The 17972-nt window shown below is 36.7% G+C and overlaps 3 protein-coding genes, 1 non-coding gene and 1 pseudogene across 6 annotated transcripts; 2 read left to right on the top strand and 3 right to left on the bottom strand.

Moving 5' to 3' along the window:
- Positions 1-3215: 3215 nt before the first annotated feature.
- Positions 3216-8834, bottom strand: LOC108848331 (50S ribosomal protein L27, chloroplastic). 2 transcript variants are annotated; one of them, XR_001949048.2, is made up of 4 exons: positions 8462-8834; positions 8173-8274; positions 7815-8090; positions 3216-3300 (listed from the first exon to the last, which is right to left on the bottom strand). XR_001949048.2 is itself a non-coding variant. In XM_018621662.2 (3 exons), the coding sequence occupies exons 1-3, from the start codon at positions 8762-8764 to the stop codon at positions 7899-7901; spliced, it is 597 nt and encodes a 198-aa protein (XP_018477164.1). In that variant the 5' UTR covers positions 8765-8834; the 3' UTR covers positions 7740-7898. The 2 variants fall into 2 exon arrangements, 1 of the variants encoding a protein (XP_018477164.1); XM_018621662.2 differs by lacking the exon at positions 3216-3300 and having other exon boundaries at positions 7740-8090.
- A 142-nt stretch (positions 8835-8976) lies between these two features.
- On the bottom strand, positions 8977-9057 carry TRNAL-AAG (transfer RNA leucine (anticodon AAG)). Its single transcript has one exon. It is a non-coding gene; the product is annotated as a tRNA-Leu (tRNA).
- Positions 9058-9364: 307 nt separating this feature from the next.
- On the top strand, positions 9365-10669 carry LOC108849133 (putative fasciclin-like arabinogalactan protein 20). The gene has a single exon (XM_018622641.2). The coding sequence runs from the start codon at positions 9444-9446 to the stop codon at positions 10530-10532; it is 1089 nt and encodes a 362-aa protein (XP_018478143.1). The 5' UTR covers positions 9365-9443; the 3' UTR covers positions 10533-10669.
- Positions 10670-10744: 75 nt separating this feature from the next.
- On the bottom strand, positions 10745-12219 carry LOC108849132 (casein kinase II subunit beta-2-like; annotated as a pseudogene). Its single transcript, XR_001949142.2, has 3 exons — positions 11968-12219; positions 11575-11790; positions 10745-11489 (listed from the first exon to the last, which is right to left on the bottom strand). The product of XR_001949142.2 is annotated as a casein kinase II subunit beta-2-like (transcript).
- A 4259-nt stretch (positions 12220-16478) lies between these two features.
- Positions 16479-17051, top strand: LOC108850683 (uncharacterized). Its single transcript, XM_018624173.1, has one exon. It carries the CDS (start codon positions 16479-16481, stop codon positions 17049-17051), a length of 573 nt encoding a protein of 190 aa, XP_018479675.1.
- The last annotated feature ends 921 nt before the right edge of the window (positions 17052-17972 follow it).

The following is a 17972-nucleotide window of genomic DNA, read 5'->3' as shown; positions in this document are numbered from 1 at the left end:
CCCATGAAGCCACGTCATCGCCAGTCTGGAAAGTCATTTTCTGTGGTGCCGCCACGCGTCCAAACGCACCAATTCTTGCCGTTTCATTTAATAGATTACATTAAACACAAATCGTGTTGGGCTTCGTCTGGTTATTGCGTAATGGGCTCTGCATTTGGTCACCGTGTCTGGCCCGGGAACGTGGGAATCGTTCTCTAACCCCAACTGATCGAACAACGCTCTGAAAACTGTCTCTTCCTTTCTACGGCGGCCACGACCTCTGCGCTACCTTTCACTTGCTGAAACGGCCGAGATGTAACTTCGTCTTTAATCCAGACAATTCAATCACCCACTATGATGTATTCAATGCGTCGTTTGTTGCTTATTGGCGGTGTCTCATCTGTATAAATATGTGAGTCCTTCTCATCACGAACTCATCCTCTGTTTCAATCTCTTGCGATAAACTGAATCATGTTGTAATGGCTAATTCTAGGGTTTTTTTCTTCGACTTGAAGTCCGGCAGTTGCTCCTCCGCGGTCGAGGCAAGGCTGCTGCGGTTCTGGAAGGCGAGAAACGTCAAACGTGGTGGCATGCTCCTGGTGGACGTCAATGTAAGTTCTTTCTTCTATTTCTTTTTAGATCTGAGTTTGATCAATTTCCGGCGAGTTTATTTTGTTTACAGATGAAGAGTTAACACTTTTCTGTTCTCAGTCGACATTGGTGCAAGCCACCATCAATGCTCACCGGCTTTCGAAATTCCGGAAGAGGCTTGCCGCCGGAACGATGTATTCCATATACGGCTTTGATGATACACATCATTTAAGTTTGTTTCTTCAGTTTTTGTTTAGATTTGTGTTCGATCATTTTCTCATTGTTTACTCACTGAGTCATGTGGCTGCAACACTGAATGCAAAAGTCAAAGAAAATGGTGAAGCATCTCCAAAGCCGCCTCATCCGGACCTAAAGTATTTGGATCAGATACTCACTGTTCCGAAAAGAGAGCTGTTTGTGGAGGTTGATAATGACGAAGAATGGCTATATGGTCGGTTGGCTGTCAAGTTAAGAAAGGCAAGAACGTGGTATGTGAGTTTTGAGTTTCTTTGTTATCTTGCATTGATTGTTATTGTTTATGAAAAGATCAATGCAAAATTTAAAAACTTTCTTCTCTTTCTGCAGGAATCTGTTTAAATGCATTGTTGTTTGATGTACTTTGTGTTCAGAGATTCCAAGAGACGCGTGTTTGATGTGTGTGTCAATCTCTTAATCTTCGAACGTGGCTGATTATATTCTGTACGCAAGGTCAAAACGGAAGTCACTTTGGACCAAGGCCTGTGCCACCACCAATTTCAAAGAAATATGACTGGGAATATGACTGGGAAATTGAACCTGCTGAGCTGGATTTCCGTAATGGTGCCATGATCGGAAAGGTTTGTATATTCTTCTGAAGGCAAGTTTTGATCTTAATTATTGATAGTTATTTTTATAGTATCATCCTGTTTAGTTCAATGCAACATAGTTTGTGTATTGGGTTTCATTTTGGCTAATTTGGAAGTTGGTCACATTTTCTCAGATAATTGATTGGTGATGTAACCTCTCTTTTGATAGTCTCTCCTAGGATTTCTGTGTTTCATAAGTTCCATACGTGCATTGCTGCAGTCAGCGTCTACCAATCCCAGATTTAGTTGTGGAAATAAGCTACTCAATACTTAAAATGCAAGCCTCTTTGCCACCCATGGAGATGACAATGTGTATGTTTGTGATTACAGGATGACAATGGTGGCTCTGGTAATGATATGCCAGGAATAAACACACTCCCAACCAAGATCAGTGTCGGTGTTGATAAAAATGTGAAGGAACCATTTGCTGAAACAACCACTGGTGGTCCGTCCGACAAAAACTCTGTTTTTAACGTCTTCCACAGCAGCAAAGAAGCAACTTATATCAACAATTTATAGGATTTCCATAGCTTTGCAGTGAATAGTCACTTTCATTATGTTTGCCATATATAAAATAATTGTCTATTATAATGATTTAACTATTCACTTTTTCATTATTTATAATTTTTAAAATAATACAATTTATAATAATAAAAGTACCAAGGAATTCATACAATAGTTTGAGACCAATAAACATTTTAAAATTGTATAACCATATATATATAATCCAATAAACATTTTAAAATTGTATAACCATATACAAAAAATAGTTTTAAATGATTACATAAATTTATGATCTAAGAAGAATAACAAAAATATTTTTAGATATATTTCATAGAATTTAAAATCACAACAGAAAGAGAAATAATAATTAAAATAGTACCATGTCTCAAAATATTTAACAGTAAATAAAAACAAAATAATAAAAATACTAAAGAACAACTTGAATACGAAATACCTTCTCACGGACTTAAAAGATTTGACAATATAGCTTTTTTACCATTGATTGTATTATTTTACTTACGCCAAAACATTTTAGACATCATGTTTACATTGACGTTTGAGTTTTATGAAGAAATGATATATTGTATGTTCTTCATATAGAGAAATTGCTAACCGCTAACAGTTAATAATTGATAAAAACTAAATAAATAATCAAAACATAAAAATTCCTTAAAAATATAAAAGAAAATAAAATATAAACAAATAACCATCTACAATATAGATAAATACGTAATAGAATCAAAGATGGACAAAAGCTGGTGTTAAATTTCCTGCTCTAGGTGCATAATAAACTCTAAAGAACTGTTTTTCTTTCTGTCAACTCTCCAAAAAAATTATCTCATCTTACTTGCGTGTCCTGCAACGACACAAGCGTTCTTAGAGTGCTCTGGTATGTTATCATATGTTTTTTTCGTTTCAAAAAATCCTTACATACAATTAACATTTCTTACATCCCGTCCGTAGGGCGGGCCGGTCCTAGTTGAAAATATAAAAAATGTATATTTTGAAACAATTTTTTTTCATAGAATATGTATCTTTGTGAAAAATAACGAGTACTAACTATTTGGGTTTAACCCAGCCCCCATTAGCGGCTTTGGGAACTGTAGATTAAAAATTTATCAGCTCATTTTGTACAGTTTTGTTTTGGAATCTTAATTCACCAAAGACCAACCTCTCATCTTTTTTTATCTTATCAATAGCTCAGCATTGTCTAAAACTAAAACCTGGCTCTGTTTGGTGTTAGCTAATGAACAATAACCAATTAGATTACACTCGTAGTGACTCTCGGGTTGGATTAAATCCGAAGGCGTGAACTCAATTTGACAAAAGCGAGGTTTTGAGTTGGACACATACAACAACTCTTGGACCATTGAAACAAAGCCTCTATTAGATAAGATAACTATCAATGTATTAGTTGAGATATTCAGTTGTATATTCTCCTATATTCCTGTGAAGATCCTCTGAGATCTCTGAACCATATTGTACTATATATTGTCAATTCAATACACGTACATTTCAAGGGAAACTCACTTGCTTTCATGGTATCAGAGCGATCAAGATCCTCAACCATTTAATCGCTTCTCTCTGCGAATTCAATCTCTCTCTTTCTTTCTTCTTCATTTCTTTTCTACCTTCTCGTTTCTTCCCTCTTTAATGGCGGCTAATCCACCACCACAACAAGAACGCGCATATGGTGTTACCAATATCAAACACCACATTCCGTTTCCTTTGGACATCGATGAAAGCAACTATGATGCTTGGCGCGAATTGTTTCTTACTCTCTGTCAAAGCTTTGACGTCTCAGGTCATCTTGATGGAACGCTTCTTCCAACTGGTGACAACGATGACGCTTGGAAGAAACGAGATGGACTGGTCAAGCTTTGGATCTATGGTACTCTCTCCAAAAACTTGTTCAAGGCTACGTTCAAGACAGGCGGTACGTCCAGAGAGATTTGGCTCAGATTGGAGAATTTTTTCCGGGACAACAAGGAGGCAAGAGCGATCCAACTTGATAACAAGCTCCGAACCAAAGAGATTGGCGATCTTAAGGTTCATGAGTATTGTCATGAGTTAAAGTCTATTGCGGATTTACTTGCAAATGTGGATGCACCCATCTCTGAGAGAACGCTGGTTACCTATCTGCTTAATGGTCTAAATGACAAATATGATAACATTATAAATGTCATCATGCACCGCCAGCCATTCCCTACATTTGAAGAGGCTCGCTCCATGCTGCTCCTAGAGGAAGATCGTCTTGGCAAAGGCAAGAAACCCACTCCGTCGAACGAGAACTCATCTTCTTCTGCAAAAGTTCTCATTGCTACAGACTCTGCTGCTGATCCCAAGCCACAGAAACAACCTCCACGCTTCAACCAAAACAGAGGAAGAGGCAGAGGAGGCTATCGTGGCAGGGGACGCAATCAGTTCAATCAGCCGAGGCCACAATTCAATCAATGGAACGCACCTTACTGGACTGGAGGCTTTCAAATGTGGCCAAATCAACAATTCAATCCTTGGACACAGATGCCTACCGTTCCTGCTCAGCAACAGGGACTTCTTGGTCCGCGACCTCCACGCAACCAGCAGAATCAACAGCCTAACAACCAGACACCAACTACAGATTTCGCAGCAGCATTCAACACCATGACACTCTTTGATCCATCAGACAACCAGTGGTATATGGATTCGGGTGCTACTGCTCATCTAGCAAACTCGGCAGGTAATCTTAAGTCCGTTTTTAAAAATAGCATCGGAAAAACTGTAACTGTTGCAAATGGAGGTAAGATTCCAATAAGTCTCTCTGGATCAATGGTCTTTCCCACCAAAACTCGTCCTCTTTCTCTCAATACTGTCTTGGTTACCCCTTCTATTATCAAAAACTTAGTCTCTGTTCGTCGTTTCACTAAAGATAATTCTGTTTCTGTTGAGTTTGATCCTTTCGGTTTTTCTGTGAAGGATCTTCATACGAAGAAAACGATTATCCGCAATGATAGCACAGGAGACTTGTATCCATTCCAGTCCTCCACTAAAAATGCTTCTTCTCATTTGGCTTTATCTACAATAACTTCAACAGATTGGCACAACCGGCTGGCTCATCCCAGCGACCAAACGTTGAACTTTCTTTTGTCTTCAAATGCTTTATCTTGTAATAAAAGAGACACGTCTCATCTTTGTTCCTCTTGTCAGTTTGGAAAACAAATAAAGCTTCCTTTTCATCTTTCAAAGACAACAGTTGAGAACCCTTTTGATATTATCCACTCAGACATATGGACATCGCCGGTATCGAGTATAAGTGGTATCAAATATTACCTTCTCTTTCTTGACCACTATTCTCATTTTCTTTGGGTATACCCTTTGCGTTACAAAAGTGAAACATTTTCAAAGTTCTTGCATTTCTCAAACTACGTGAAAACTCAGTTTGGCAGGAACATCAAATCGCTTCAAAGTGACAATGGAGGTGAGTACAACAACACTCAGTTTCAAAGGCACTTCGCAGAAGAGGGTATGACCTTCCGTTTTTCTTGTCCTTACACTTCCCAACAAAACGGAAAATCGGAGAGGATGATAAGTACCATCAACAACGCCATGCGTAGCCTCCTCTTTCAGGCTCGTCTACCTTCTTCTTTCTGGGTAGAGGCCTTACACACGGCTGTCCATATAATAAATCTCCTCCCATCCAAAGCGATTCAGAACAAGGTTCCCTTCTCTGTTCTTTTCAAAAAGCCAGTTTCTTATTCTCATTTGAAAACATTTGGATGTTTGTGTTATCCTAACCTTAATCACTCTCATCTCAAAAAGCTTTCCCCTAGATCATCCAAATGTCTCTTTCTTGGTTATCCTACCAACTACAGAGGGTACAGATGCATGGATCTCACAACAAAGAAAATCATTATCTCGAGACATGTAAACTTTGATGAATCGCAGTTCCCGTACAAAGACTCTTCTCCGGCTAAAGAGTCTGACTACGAGTTCCTCTCACAAGAAACAGACACTTCTCCTCTGTTTCGCAGCATCTTAGAAGCTCCCACTACAGTTGTCCACCCGACTCCAGTAGCTCCCCCTTCTGCAGATGCGCCAACTCACACTGCACCCGCGGTAATTGAGGCTCCAAGGCACACCATGACAACTCGATCCAAGCATGGTATTTCTAAGCCTAAACAAATCTTTTCCCTTCTAGCAAACTCTGTTTCTCCTCTTCCAAAAAGCTATATTGAGGCCTTAAAAGATCCTAATTGGAATCCTTCTATGCAAGTTGAGTACGATGCTATTGTTAAAAGTGAGACTTTTGATCTTGTTCCGCGTCCTCCTAATACTAATATAGTGCGTTGTATGTGGCTTCAAAAGCACAAGTATGATGCAGAGGGCAATTTTCAGTGTCACAAATCTCGCTTGGTCGCAAATGGGAAGTCTCAAACGCAAGGTGTTGACTTCGACGAGACTTACAGCCCAGTGGTGAAACCGGCAACAATACGCACCGTCCTACACACGGCTCTCGCCAAAGACTGGTCCATCCATCAGCTAGATGTACAGAATGCCTTCCTACACGGCAAGCTGGAAGAAGATGTCTACATGTTCCAGCCACCAGGGTTTGTAGACGCCTCAAAACCGAACCATGTGTGCAAACTTAAACGTTCCATCTACGGTCTGAAACAAGCCCCAAGGGCGTGGAATGCAAGATTTGTCAAATTCATTACTAACAATGGATTTATTCAATCTACTATGGATACAAGTTTGTTTGTTTACAGGAAAGCTGGACTAATGGCATATCTCATTCTATACGTCGATGATATCATTGTCACAGCGTCAACAACAAGCTTGAGAGATACTATTATACAAGTCTTACGTTCGGAATTCCCTATGAAAGACCTAGGTCGTGTCAGCTCATTCCTAGGAGTATCAGCAAAGTTCAATGACAAAGGACTCTTTCTTTCTCAGACTCGATATGCTGAAGAGATCATCGAGCGTGCAGGCATGAAGGATTGCAAACCGTGTGCAACTCCAGTGGACATGAAATCGAAGCTTGCGGCAGAAGAAGGCAAGCCAGTTAACAATCCCACCGAGTATCGAAGTCTTGCAGGAGCACTCCAGTACTTAACCTTCACCAGGCCCGACATCTCTTATGCAGTTCAACAAATATGCCTGTTTATGCATGATCCTCGAGAAGGTCACTTGCTTGCACTGAAGAGAATTGTACGCTACTTACAAGGCACCAAGAAGATGGGTCTGCAACTCCTAAAGCAACAATCTATGAAGTTAACAGCATATACTGACGCTGATTGGGCAGGATGTCCTACTACGAGATGTTCGACCTCAGGTTTCTGTCTCTACATTGGTGATAACCTTGTCTCCTGGTCCGCTAAACGTCAGCCCACAGTATCAAGATCGAGTGCAGAGGCTGAATACAAGGGTGTGGCTAATGTTGTTGCTGAAGCTTGCTGGTTACGCAATCTTCTTCTTGAGATGGGGATACCTATACAACAAGCGACTGTGGTCTATTGTGATAATGTCAGCGCCGTGTACCTCTCTTCAAATCCTGTTCAGCACCAAAGAACCAAGCATATAGAAATTGATATTCATTTCGTCAGAGAGAAAGTAAGAATGGGACAAGTGCGGGTCTTACACATTCCTTCTTCTCTCCAATATGCTGATATCTTCACAAAAGGTCTACCGTCATCTCTCTTCTTCAACTTCCGATCCAGTTTAGGCGTCCGGGATCCAACGCTACAACTGCGGGAGGGTATTAGATAAGATAACTATCAATGTATTAGTTGAGATATTCAGTTGTATATTCTCCTATATTCCTGTGAAGATCCTCTGAGATCTCTGAACCATATTGTACTATATATTGTCAATTCAATACACGTACATTTCAAGGGAAACTCACTTGCTTTCAGCCTCTTTGTAAATTAGCAAAGGGAAAATGATCATAAACAAAGACTAAACATAACGAGAGGACAAAGACAGATTCACATATGATTTTCAGCAATCGGGATTGGTTTCCTCATCATCAATCGCAGCAGATGCAAGCACAAGCTGAGGGGTAGGAAGTGTGTAAGTGTAGTTCTCGCGTCTGGCCTTCTTCTTCTCCCTTTGCACTCTAAAAGCTTCCCTCTTTCTTGCTCTGTAACTGTTGGGATTCTCTGGCACAACTTCTCTAGGGTACACACTAATCTGCAAACAAACAAAAAATCCCATTTTTGAAACCCGACAAGATTAAGAAAGCCTTATCATCATTGATCATAAATGACTTCACCTTCTTCCTGTCAGGACCAAACTTCTCGAACTTGACAAGTCCATCGATTAAAGAGAAGATGGTATGATCTTTACCAATCCCAACGTTCTTTCCAGCATGGAACTGCATTACAAAACATCATTGCTCTTCAAACACAAGCACAATCTATAAGATAAGATATTCGAACAACATTCCAATTATTCAATCTACTTAAAAATAAGATAGTTGATTCCTTCACACAAGCCAAAACCCATGAATAATCTGCAGTAAGATCTTATAAAGTCGTAAACTTTAGTGTTCTTAGAGTTACCTTAGTGCCACGTTGACGAACGATGATGGCCCCTGGTTTAGCGACTTGGTCACCGTAAATCTTGACGCCGAGTCTTTGTCCCGGAGAATCACGACCGTTCTTAGTACTCCCAGCTCCTTTCTTGTGCGCGGATTCAATCGTCAATGGAATCGGAGCTTGGAGTTTTTCCAAAGGGAGAGTCACAGTGAAGGAGGTTTTAGGGTTTAGAATCAAATCGCCTCTGAGGAAGGACGAGGTTGAAGAGAGGGATAAGCCTTTGAATGCTCCGATTAGATTCAAACTCATCGATGTTGCAATCGCCATTGCTAAGAGAAGCTAGGGTTTTTTTTTGTGAGGATGAAGAAGATAACTGACTAAACCTCTTTGCCTCGGCTCCTTATCGTTTCGTCTCACTCGATTAGTGACCGCTAAAATTCCACGTCATCGAATCATGCGGGTCCCATGATGCTAAAACTGTAGATGATAAGGTGAGTACACGTCAGCATGTAAAAAACGAAAAAAAAAAATAAAGAGAATGTTGACAGTGGGATTTGAACCCACGCCCTTTCGGACCAGAACCTTAATCTGGCGCCTTAGACCAACTCGGCCATATCAACTTGTTGATCCATAAATACAGATCACTGTTTTAATCATATTCAGTTCAATTATTGGAAGAGTTTGGAACGTAGACATAGAGCCTAGAGGAGAAGCGAAAAAGATTAGAAAAATGGATAGAAACTACTCATTAACTTTTAACGAAACCAAAACTTATTGGCTCCTATCAGCCATTAGGTGATTAAGAGCATCATTAGTTGACAATTTCTCAGAAAGGATTTCATAAGATTACCATAAATAGGCCGGAAATTAAAAGCCCAGAAACTAAGCCCACATCTTTCCCGCCCTTTACAAGATGGACTTCTATAGACTGTTACTTCCCTGCAACGGCTTTTCTCTGCAACAAGATAGAGAGAAAGAGAGAGCGAGAGCTCAAAGAACGGAATCAATGGCGTCGAAGATTCTCACTTCCTTCCTCCTCCTAATTCTCTATCTCGTTTCACTTTCCGATGCTTCTCTGACATCCATCTCCGCCGCCGTCGAAGTCCTCTGCGATTCCGGCTACTTCTCCATGGGACTCACTCTACAGCTCGCCAACAAAGACCTACGCCTAGACGATTGGCAAGAACTCACCATCTTCGCTCCTTCCGATCGAGCCTTCTCCCAATCCGGACAGCCTTCCCTCCTCTCCGTCAAGTACCACCTCTCTCCGACGCGCCTCCCCGGAGAAACCTTAACCAACCTCCCTCATGGCGCGAAAATCCCTACCATCAGATCTAACTCCTCTCTAACCGTCACGAACTCTTCCCGATCCGGTGGAGGATTGATTCTTTCCATAAACGGCGTCGCAGTCCAAGATTCGCCTCTCTTCGACGACGGATACGTCGTTATCTACAGCTCCGACGAGTTTTTCACGCCGCCGATCGTTACTCCACCATCACCACCTCCTGCCGCATCGATCGATTCGATTTCGGTTCCGATCCCTAGCTCAGCCCCGGTTAAATCTAAACCGGTTAACTGCTTCAACATCTTCGAGTCGGCGTCGAGTTTGTTACTCTCCAGAGGCTTCGTGATCATGGCCACGTTTCTCGCGCTACAGCTCGAGATCTCTCCAGGGAACGACACTACGAAGCTCACAGTCTTCGCTCCGATCGACGAGGCGGTATCCGTCGCCAAGTTCTCGGATTACGCTACTATCTTCAGAGGGCATGTGATCAAGCGGCTTCTCTCGTGGAAAGATCTCGAGAAACTCGCGTGGGAAGGATCGATCTTGCAGACTGCTCTCAGAGGGTATGAGATGGAGCTTTCTTGGTCTGGTGATTTTCTTCTTCTCAATGGAGTCCCGCTCGTCTTTCCGGATCTGTACGCCGACGAGTGGGTTGTTGTTCATGGAGTTAACCAAATGATTGCACCGCGAGCAGGACAGGGTAAAGTGGGAGAGTCAATCTCAGAGCTGAACGGTGGAGGAGAAGGAGAAGAGGAGGATGATGTTCATGGTGAGTTCTCTACTGAGTTAGGTGACTCTGGTCTTCACTGATTTGTCTAATGCATTTTTTCACATGATCTTGAAACTGTTCTTAGACTTGTTGTTATACAGTGAGATACTCTATCTAGTTTCAAAGTGAATAACTAAATAAAAAGTTTCTGATCTTAAGAGACTCTTTTGGGTGTGAATGTTACAATTTCATGACACAATTTTGTATTTGATCAGAGAGAATTTTGCCAAAAAAAAAAACTAAAGAATTCATATACTCTCTAAGAATCATTTTAGGGATTTTTGTCCATCTAGAATAAATATTAATGTTAACCCCATACTAACCCTCTAATTATACAAGCAAGTATTACATGCCTGCTAAATGGCATGTATCTAAAACCTAAAAGGCGACAACACAAAACACATATAGAGAGAGATACCAAGTTGTCAACTTTCGTGATATAATTTTGTATTTGATCACAGGGACAAGTCTCTAGGTAATAATCTTCTTCCTTTTGCTTTTTCCCTTCACGGCTTGTGTAACTTGAACCCAAACAATCTTGGAACATAGCTTTCCGACAACATCTTTTTAGGCCTCTTATTTGGGTAATACATGAGAAACAGATGTGGAAACGCGGTCCCAAAGTAAGCTCCATCTATATCTGTTTTGGTATGGTTAAGGAAGACTAAAAACCGAAAGATTAGGAAAAAAAAATCGAATGCGAAACAACAAAAGGATACTACTTCCTTGGAATTTTGATGGCGGGTGATAAACGTCCTCACATTTGGGACAATACATCTTGACGGTACTTGCTCCAGGGACATCGGATAGACCAATAGGCAAACAAGATTGGCCACTACAAGAATCTCTGGGGCATCTTCCAAACTCGGACCTATTGTATTTGTTTAACATAGAAAGGAATCCTTTGTCTGTCAATATGTAACGGGCATGAATCAATCCGTATAACATCTCGGCTGCTGACTCAATCAGTTCGTTCTGTTCATCTGTGATCATCTGACCTGTTTGGTGACATACCAAGACGTATTAGAATACACAAAAAAAGAAAGAAGAAAAAAATAGAAAAGACAAATACTAGACAGTTACCATGAGGAGAAGAATCATCATCGAGAATCAAATCGAGAGCGTGGTCGTAGTAAGGAACTTGATGTCGGAGTCCACACAAGTTGAAGTTGTCTAGGATGTAATAATCATCGACTTCACACAAGAATTCGTTACCAGGTAGTTTACAGAACCAGGTAGTCCATGCCAAGTCTTCTTCGTCGGAACCCTTGACCTCTGAGTCTTCTGATGAATCTACAGCTAAGAAATGCCCACAAAAACTAAAGCTGGATGCGTCTAAAGATGGAGTGTGTTTGTTTACACAGCATAATTGCTAGATATAAAGTTCCAAATATTAGTGTTATGGGCCCTAAATACCAATTTTCGGATCGAATCAAACAAATATGCAACTACAAAATAGCGAAAATCGAATCTCACCTTGGAAAATGTGAGTCCGGGAGAGGGTAGAAGAACGAGAATCATGCAACACGGAGTTTGATTCGCCCGTTTCTTTGCCCTCGGACCGATTAACATCGTAAGCTTCGCTAATCTCTTCCCGTTCGGCTTTCGGTCCAACCGTCCCTCTTCCCGCATACATGATCTAATTAATCTACTAACCCTCTCCCAAATTCCGAAGAATCTCAGATACCAAAAAAAAAAAATAAGTCCAGTACAGTAATCGGAGATACAGTGGGATGAGTTTTTAGGGTTTTAAAACGGACCGTATCAGAGAGCTCAAGCCTGAAGTTATTATCAAGCCCATTAAAGCACCAGACTTTCGATAAGCTCTTTTTTTTTCTTGAACAACATTTTATTGATACTTAAACTGTATAAGACCAATACAATGAAGGAATGAGCCATAATGGAGGACTCGAAAATACATATGATCTACTTGAAAATTCCTAGCATGTTTAGAAAGAGCATCTGCAGCAGAATTCCTTTCTCGGTTGACTGATTCAAGGGAACAATCTGGTAATAAAGATATCCAATGCTTTATATCATACAGAATGTTACCCAACTCAGCATTCTGGAAAACCCTGGTATTGATAATTGTCGATAACTGCAAACTATAATAAAAACTAATAAAAACTAAAAAATAAGAAACAGATTTTATATTACTTTAGTCTTTATTCTTTAATAATAAAAAATAAATTAAATTAAATTAAATTAAATTAATGATGTAAGGGCTTCCCCTAAATAGTATGACAAACAAAATGGCATTCGTTAAATAGTAAACAAAATTAAACTGCTTTTAATGAATAATATATTTAATATAAATAAATAGTTTGTAATATGTATCTAAAATAACATAAATAACTAGATGATAAATCGCTTGCATGCACAGAATGAGTTTTTTATACTAATGTTTGTTCATTAAATAGTTTTAACATTTTGTAACACTACAGCTTTTATCGATTTTTTGTAAAGTGACAAATACAAATGTTGGTCTCTTTAATATATCATCGTTATAGAAAAGCTAACGTATTTCAGTTCATTTTGATTATTTTAAAGACTTCGTATGCACAATTTTTTTTTTTGTAGTTGGCACAAATCACCAAAATTAGATAGGCAATATCTATTATAAAATGACGAAAGAGGATTAGGTTTTCTGCTCTCGATATGTTTAGTATCAACTCTCCATAAGTAATTTTATTTTCTATCTCTACAACATTGTGCTCCGTTCTCGTTTTGTTTTACTTTTTAACTTATTCTGTCAATTTGGTGAATAACATAAGTGTCAATTTAAAAAGATGGACATCCGTAAAATTAGTTCTACTCTAGATACATATTTAAGAATCAAAATTTTAAAGAAAATTACCAGCAAACTGTACTCGCAGATTAGTGTTCAAATATAATATATCACTATTATAGAATATAAGTGTATACACACAATATAAATATACATGTCTTGTATACCAGCTTGATCTAGAAACCATCTAATTCTAGAACAACAAAACAACTTATTTATTTTATTAACCTCCACTTTTTAGGTTCAGTTACTTAACAGTATACCAATAAAATATACATATACATAATATTTTACCATTCTAGTATATATAAACTATTGTTCAAACTAAGAACTATTTGATTTATTAGATAACAAATTCAAATCATAATAAATTGTTTAAATCTTTTATTCTTATAATTATAAGCTAGATAGTGTATTATGAGAAATCAATGTTAGGTTATTAATCAGATCTCACATTCTTCGAACAAACTCAAAAGTAGGTAATTAGAAATATTATTATGATATTTCTTCAAAATATGTTTAGGAATAAAAATCAAAACTAAATTATTTAATTTGAATGAAATATATATATATATATATAATGCTCCCAAAATTAAAAATCACTTCGACTTGAAGATGTATTTCTTTGTTTGTTCAGATCAAATAACATATTAGAAACTACCTATTTAAAAATAATTTGTATACATAAAAGTATATACATTAGAGTAAAAACATAAATCAAAACCAATACTTTTGTTTATTTACATTTATGTTTTGGTAAATAAATCAAACAATAATTTTATTTATTTTATATGGTATATAATTAAACTTTAGTGACATTGACATATATATATATATAGTATATTTTAATATGAATATTTATCATTGATACTTTCTACTCATATAATTTATTAACATATGTATATTTGATATAAAAAAAAATTAGACCGTTAATCACAAAAAAATAATGTAAGATTTTTCCATACAAATTTCAAAATTAAAATATTAAATCTCGAAAAAATTTAATGCAAATTTTGAAATTAACATGTTTAAATATTTTATATAGTATATAATTTAATATATATAATATGAATACATATTAATGAGATTTCATATTCATACGACTTATGATCATTTATACCTTGGTTTAACAAAAAAAAACCATTGATCACAAAAAATCTATATGGACTTTTTCCATTTTTAGTAATTTATAGCTATTTTAAAGATTCAAACTATAACATATAATAAAAATCTATTTTTATTATATGATTAATGTGATTGTTTAATTTATTTTAATAATATAAAATTAAATAAAAAAGAGAAGATACAAAAATTGTTATCAAATATGGATGATTCATAATAATTAATGGAATAATTGCCAAAAATAACTCAAAACTTTGAATACAAAAAGTGTACCCTAAATTCAATCAAATGAAAAAGTAATTTTACCGTTATAACCCTATGTGTGATAAGATTTGTAAGTTTTCTCATTTAGTAGATCTTTAAAATAATTTAAATTTCTTATAAAAAATATTCTGATATGGAAAAATTAAAATCTTGTAATAATAAATATTTTTAACTGATGTAAAATTAGTTTTACCAAAATTGAATTATTTTCAACATATATGAGTGAATGTGGATAAAATCATGATAGTTCTTGGTTTCGGGTTTGGTAACATATGTTATAATATTGTTAGTATTTTAGCGTTAGATTTTGAAATCTTATTTTTTAATTTGACATATATATGTTTAGTGACTATATAATAACTTGATTTAAATACATCTTAAGTATCTTTTAAGTTTAATAAAATGTTTTTCTTAATTATTTGAATATAGGGTACATTTTAGTAGAATTTAAGATTCCCACCTAAAATTTAGAAGAATTTAGATTTCCCGCCTAAATCGAAATCTTCCAGAAATCTGTCAGGTTCTTCTCATGTATTAAATATTAAAAGTAATTAATAAATAAATTAAAAATATTTTGAAATGGAAAAAATTGAAATCATGTATTCATAAACATTTCCAAATGATGAAAATTTAGTTATATTAAATTGAATTATTTTTAACAGGGTGAATGTAAATTGAGTCATGATAGTCTTTGGTTTAGGGTTTTGTAACATATGTAATAAATAGTATTGGTAATATTTTTAGGGTTACATTTTAAAGTCTTTTTTTTTTAATTTAACTTATATATATTTACTAACTATTTAATAACTTGATTTAAACACTTTTAATTTTTTTTTAATTTTAAAAACATGTCTTTTTACTATTTAATTAGTTATTTAATTTTATTGTCAGCAAAATTTCTTCGGAAATTTTATCATAGAAGACTTCTCGAGAATTCTTCTCTTAAATCTCATATTCTCCTTTAAAATTTCTTTTTGTCGTCCAGGACGGACTTTGTAACTTTATTTATATTAGTAACCTGTCTTTTTTTTGTCAAGAAGTAGCCTGTCTCAAAATGTGAATAGTTAGTTTGTGATGGTGGAGGAGAAAAATATTTTGGTTGTCATTCTTTCACCTTCTGGTCTATAAGAATCGGGACCAAACCAATTATTTTGTTTTTGTTGGTGTAATTTTGATTACCCAAATACGACTTTTTTTTTACCCAAATACGACTTACAGAAACAGTTGGTGGTAATCTTTGTAAAACTCATTTATCCTAGAAGAAGTTTTGTGGAGTGTTAGACTTCGTTTAGAAATTTATCTTTTGCATTTATATTTATAAAAATATATTAGTAGACCAAATTTATAAGAACTTTTATTTTTTTTTATTTTTTGGCTAACGAATTTCTTATTAAAAATCATTGTATTCTAATTACTGAAAATTTTATTAAGAAAGGTAAGTATGATGAATAAAAAGTTAACTGAAGTACTGAAGTATAGGTACGATTAAAATACTTTTTATCTTGCCAATTTAGGTTGTTAACTAATATTATTAGTGTCAGCCCAAAAAAAAACTAATATTATTAGTAGACCTTATTTTATTTGTTTACTCTTCCCTTCTTATTGGGCCTGTGTTGTATAATTTGGAGCAATTTTCCCCTGGTTTAGATTATTGGGCCGACATGATCAGTGGACAAACACAAAACCAGCATAAGTGAATCCAAGTCGATTCCGTAAGGAAAATATTAATCCAAGTCGATTCCACAAAACACACAAAATCTAGGGTTTTCTGTTTACTCTTCTTCTTGTTCTCTCTCAAATCGATCTCGGCGAAATGGAATCGGAACCCAAAGATGAGATGTCGGGGCAAGCGTATTTGGATGAGATGCGAGAGAATTATATACGCTTCATGGAGGAGAACAGTCGGAATAAGGTCATCAACAGAATCGATGGAGGCGCGAAGAAGAGGGAGGAGGAGGCGGAGATGAATATGCTTCGAAGGCGGAGAGAGAGGTTAATGAGGCATTTGAGGCGTAGGAGGAGGCAGACAGCCAAGAAGAAGAAGAAGAAGAAGAAGAAGCAATCCAAATCAGAGGAGTCATTTACCAGTACTGACTCAGACGAGGAGATGAACATCTCCCTGGAGGAAGTGAAACGACTCATGGAGAATTTGAATTCAACTTTGAAGTCTAAAGAGGTGTTCATCAACAACACTAACAGTGTGAAGATAGAGGATTCCAAGGTGGAGGAGGAGATGAATATCGCCACCGACGACGACGAGAACATGTTCCCAAGGACTAGAGGGAGACTCGTGAGGTATTTAAGGCGGCAGAGGTCCAAACCACAAGGCTCCTCCTCCTTCCAAATCGACTTCCATCATCTCCAGCTGCCATCCGACAACGAGTAGAGATGACTTCGACTTGTGTAGACTTTTTGCCACTAGGGTACTAAAAATTGGAAACAAACTTTTACATATGTTTTTTTTTGTTTTGTCCATTTATTCAGCTGATATGATATCACTTATTTCTCGATTTATTCAAACTCGAGCCTCTTTGAAAAGAACATGAAAATATTATCAGCAAAAAAAAAAAGAATCTAACTATTATTTTAACTAGACTTTTCATTTCTAATTGATTCCCATTTGCAGTCAAAACCGTGCCATTGCGGTTAATAATAACAATCGCGTTTTAAAAACCATGTTTACACAGGATCTGACTGGATAAATTATTTTTTTAAGGAATCAATTTGAAAATTGAGAATGACTTCTGGAAAAGACACCAAAAAAACAAGGAGAGTGAGAAAGGAACTGGATTCAGGTTGTGTTTTACTTGGAGTCAGTTTGTAATGCCATTGTTCAAAAACTTTTTGTAAGACTTTTGTAACAAAGATAGAAAAGAGGTAATTAATTTGATAGTCTGCTTCTCTGTCATTTGGAATGTTATCATTACTGAAACCCAACTCATGGCTGACCAAAAAATCTTGTAATCGAACAATTATGAGATCGATTACCAGAAACTAACATATTACTAAAGGAAACAAAATTTCGCATATGAAAGCACCTTACACATGTTTGCATTCATGGAGTTACCTTCTAACACTTAAGTCCATCCACTACCCACGAAATCTCTTTGCTATCACAGTAAGAAAACGAAGAATCCTAAAAACAAAGCCCCAAACCGATTTTGGCTTATTTGGGTCGGGTTTGACTTTTTCTTTATTTGGGGTCGGAAATGTATTGTTGAATTTTTAATCGGGTAAACGCAAGTATTTGATGCGAATGCGATCAGTTTTGATTAACTCTATTACACATGGTCAACTGCGAAATGTG

This window comes from Raphanus sativus, chromosome 4, assembly GCF_000801105.2.
Source record: "Raphanus sativus cultivar WK10039 chromosome 4, ASM80110v3, whole genome shotgun sequence".
Classification (NCBI taxonomy): Eukaryota; Viridiplantae; Streptophyta; class Magnoliopsida; order Brassicales; family Brassicaceae; genus Raphanus; species Raphanus sativus.
Note: the sequence above shows the minus strand (reverse complement) of the source record. Positions and strands in the feature narration are given on the sequence as shown.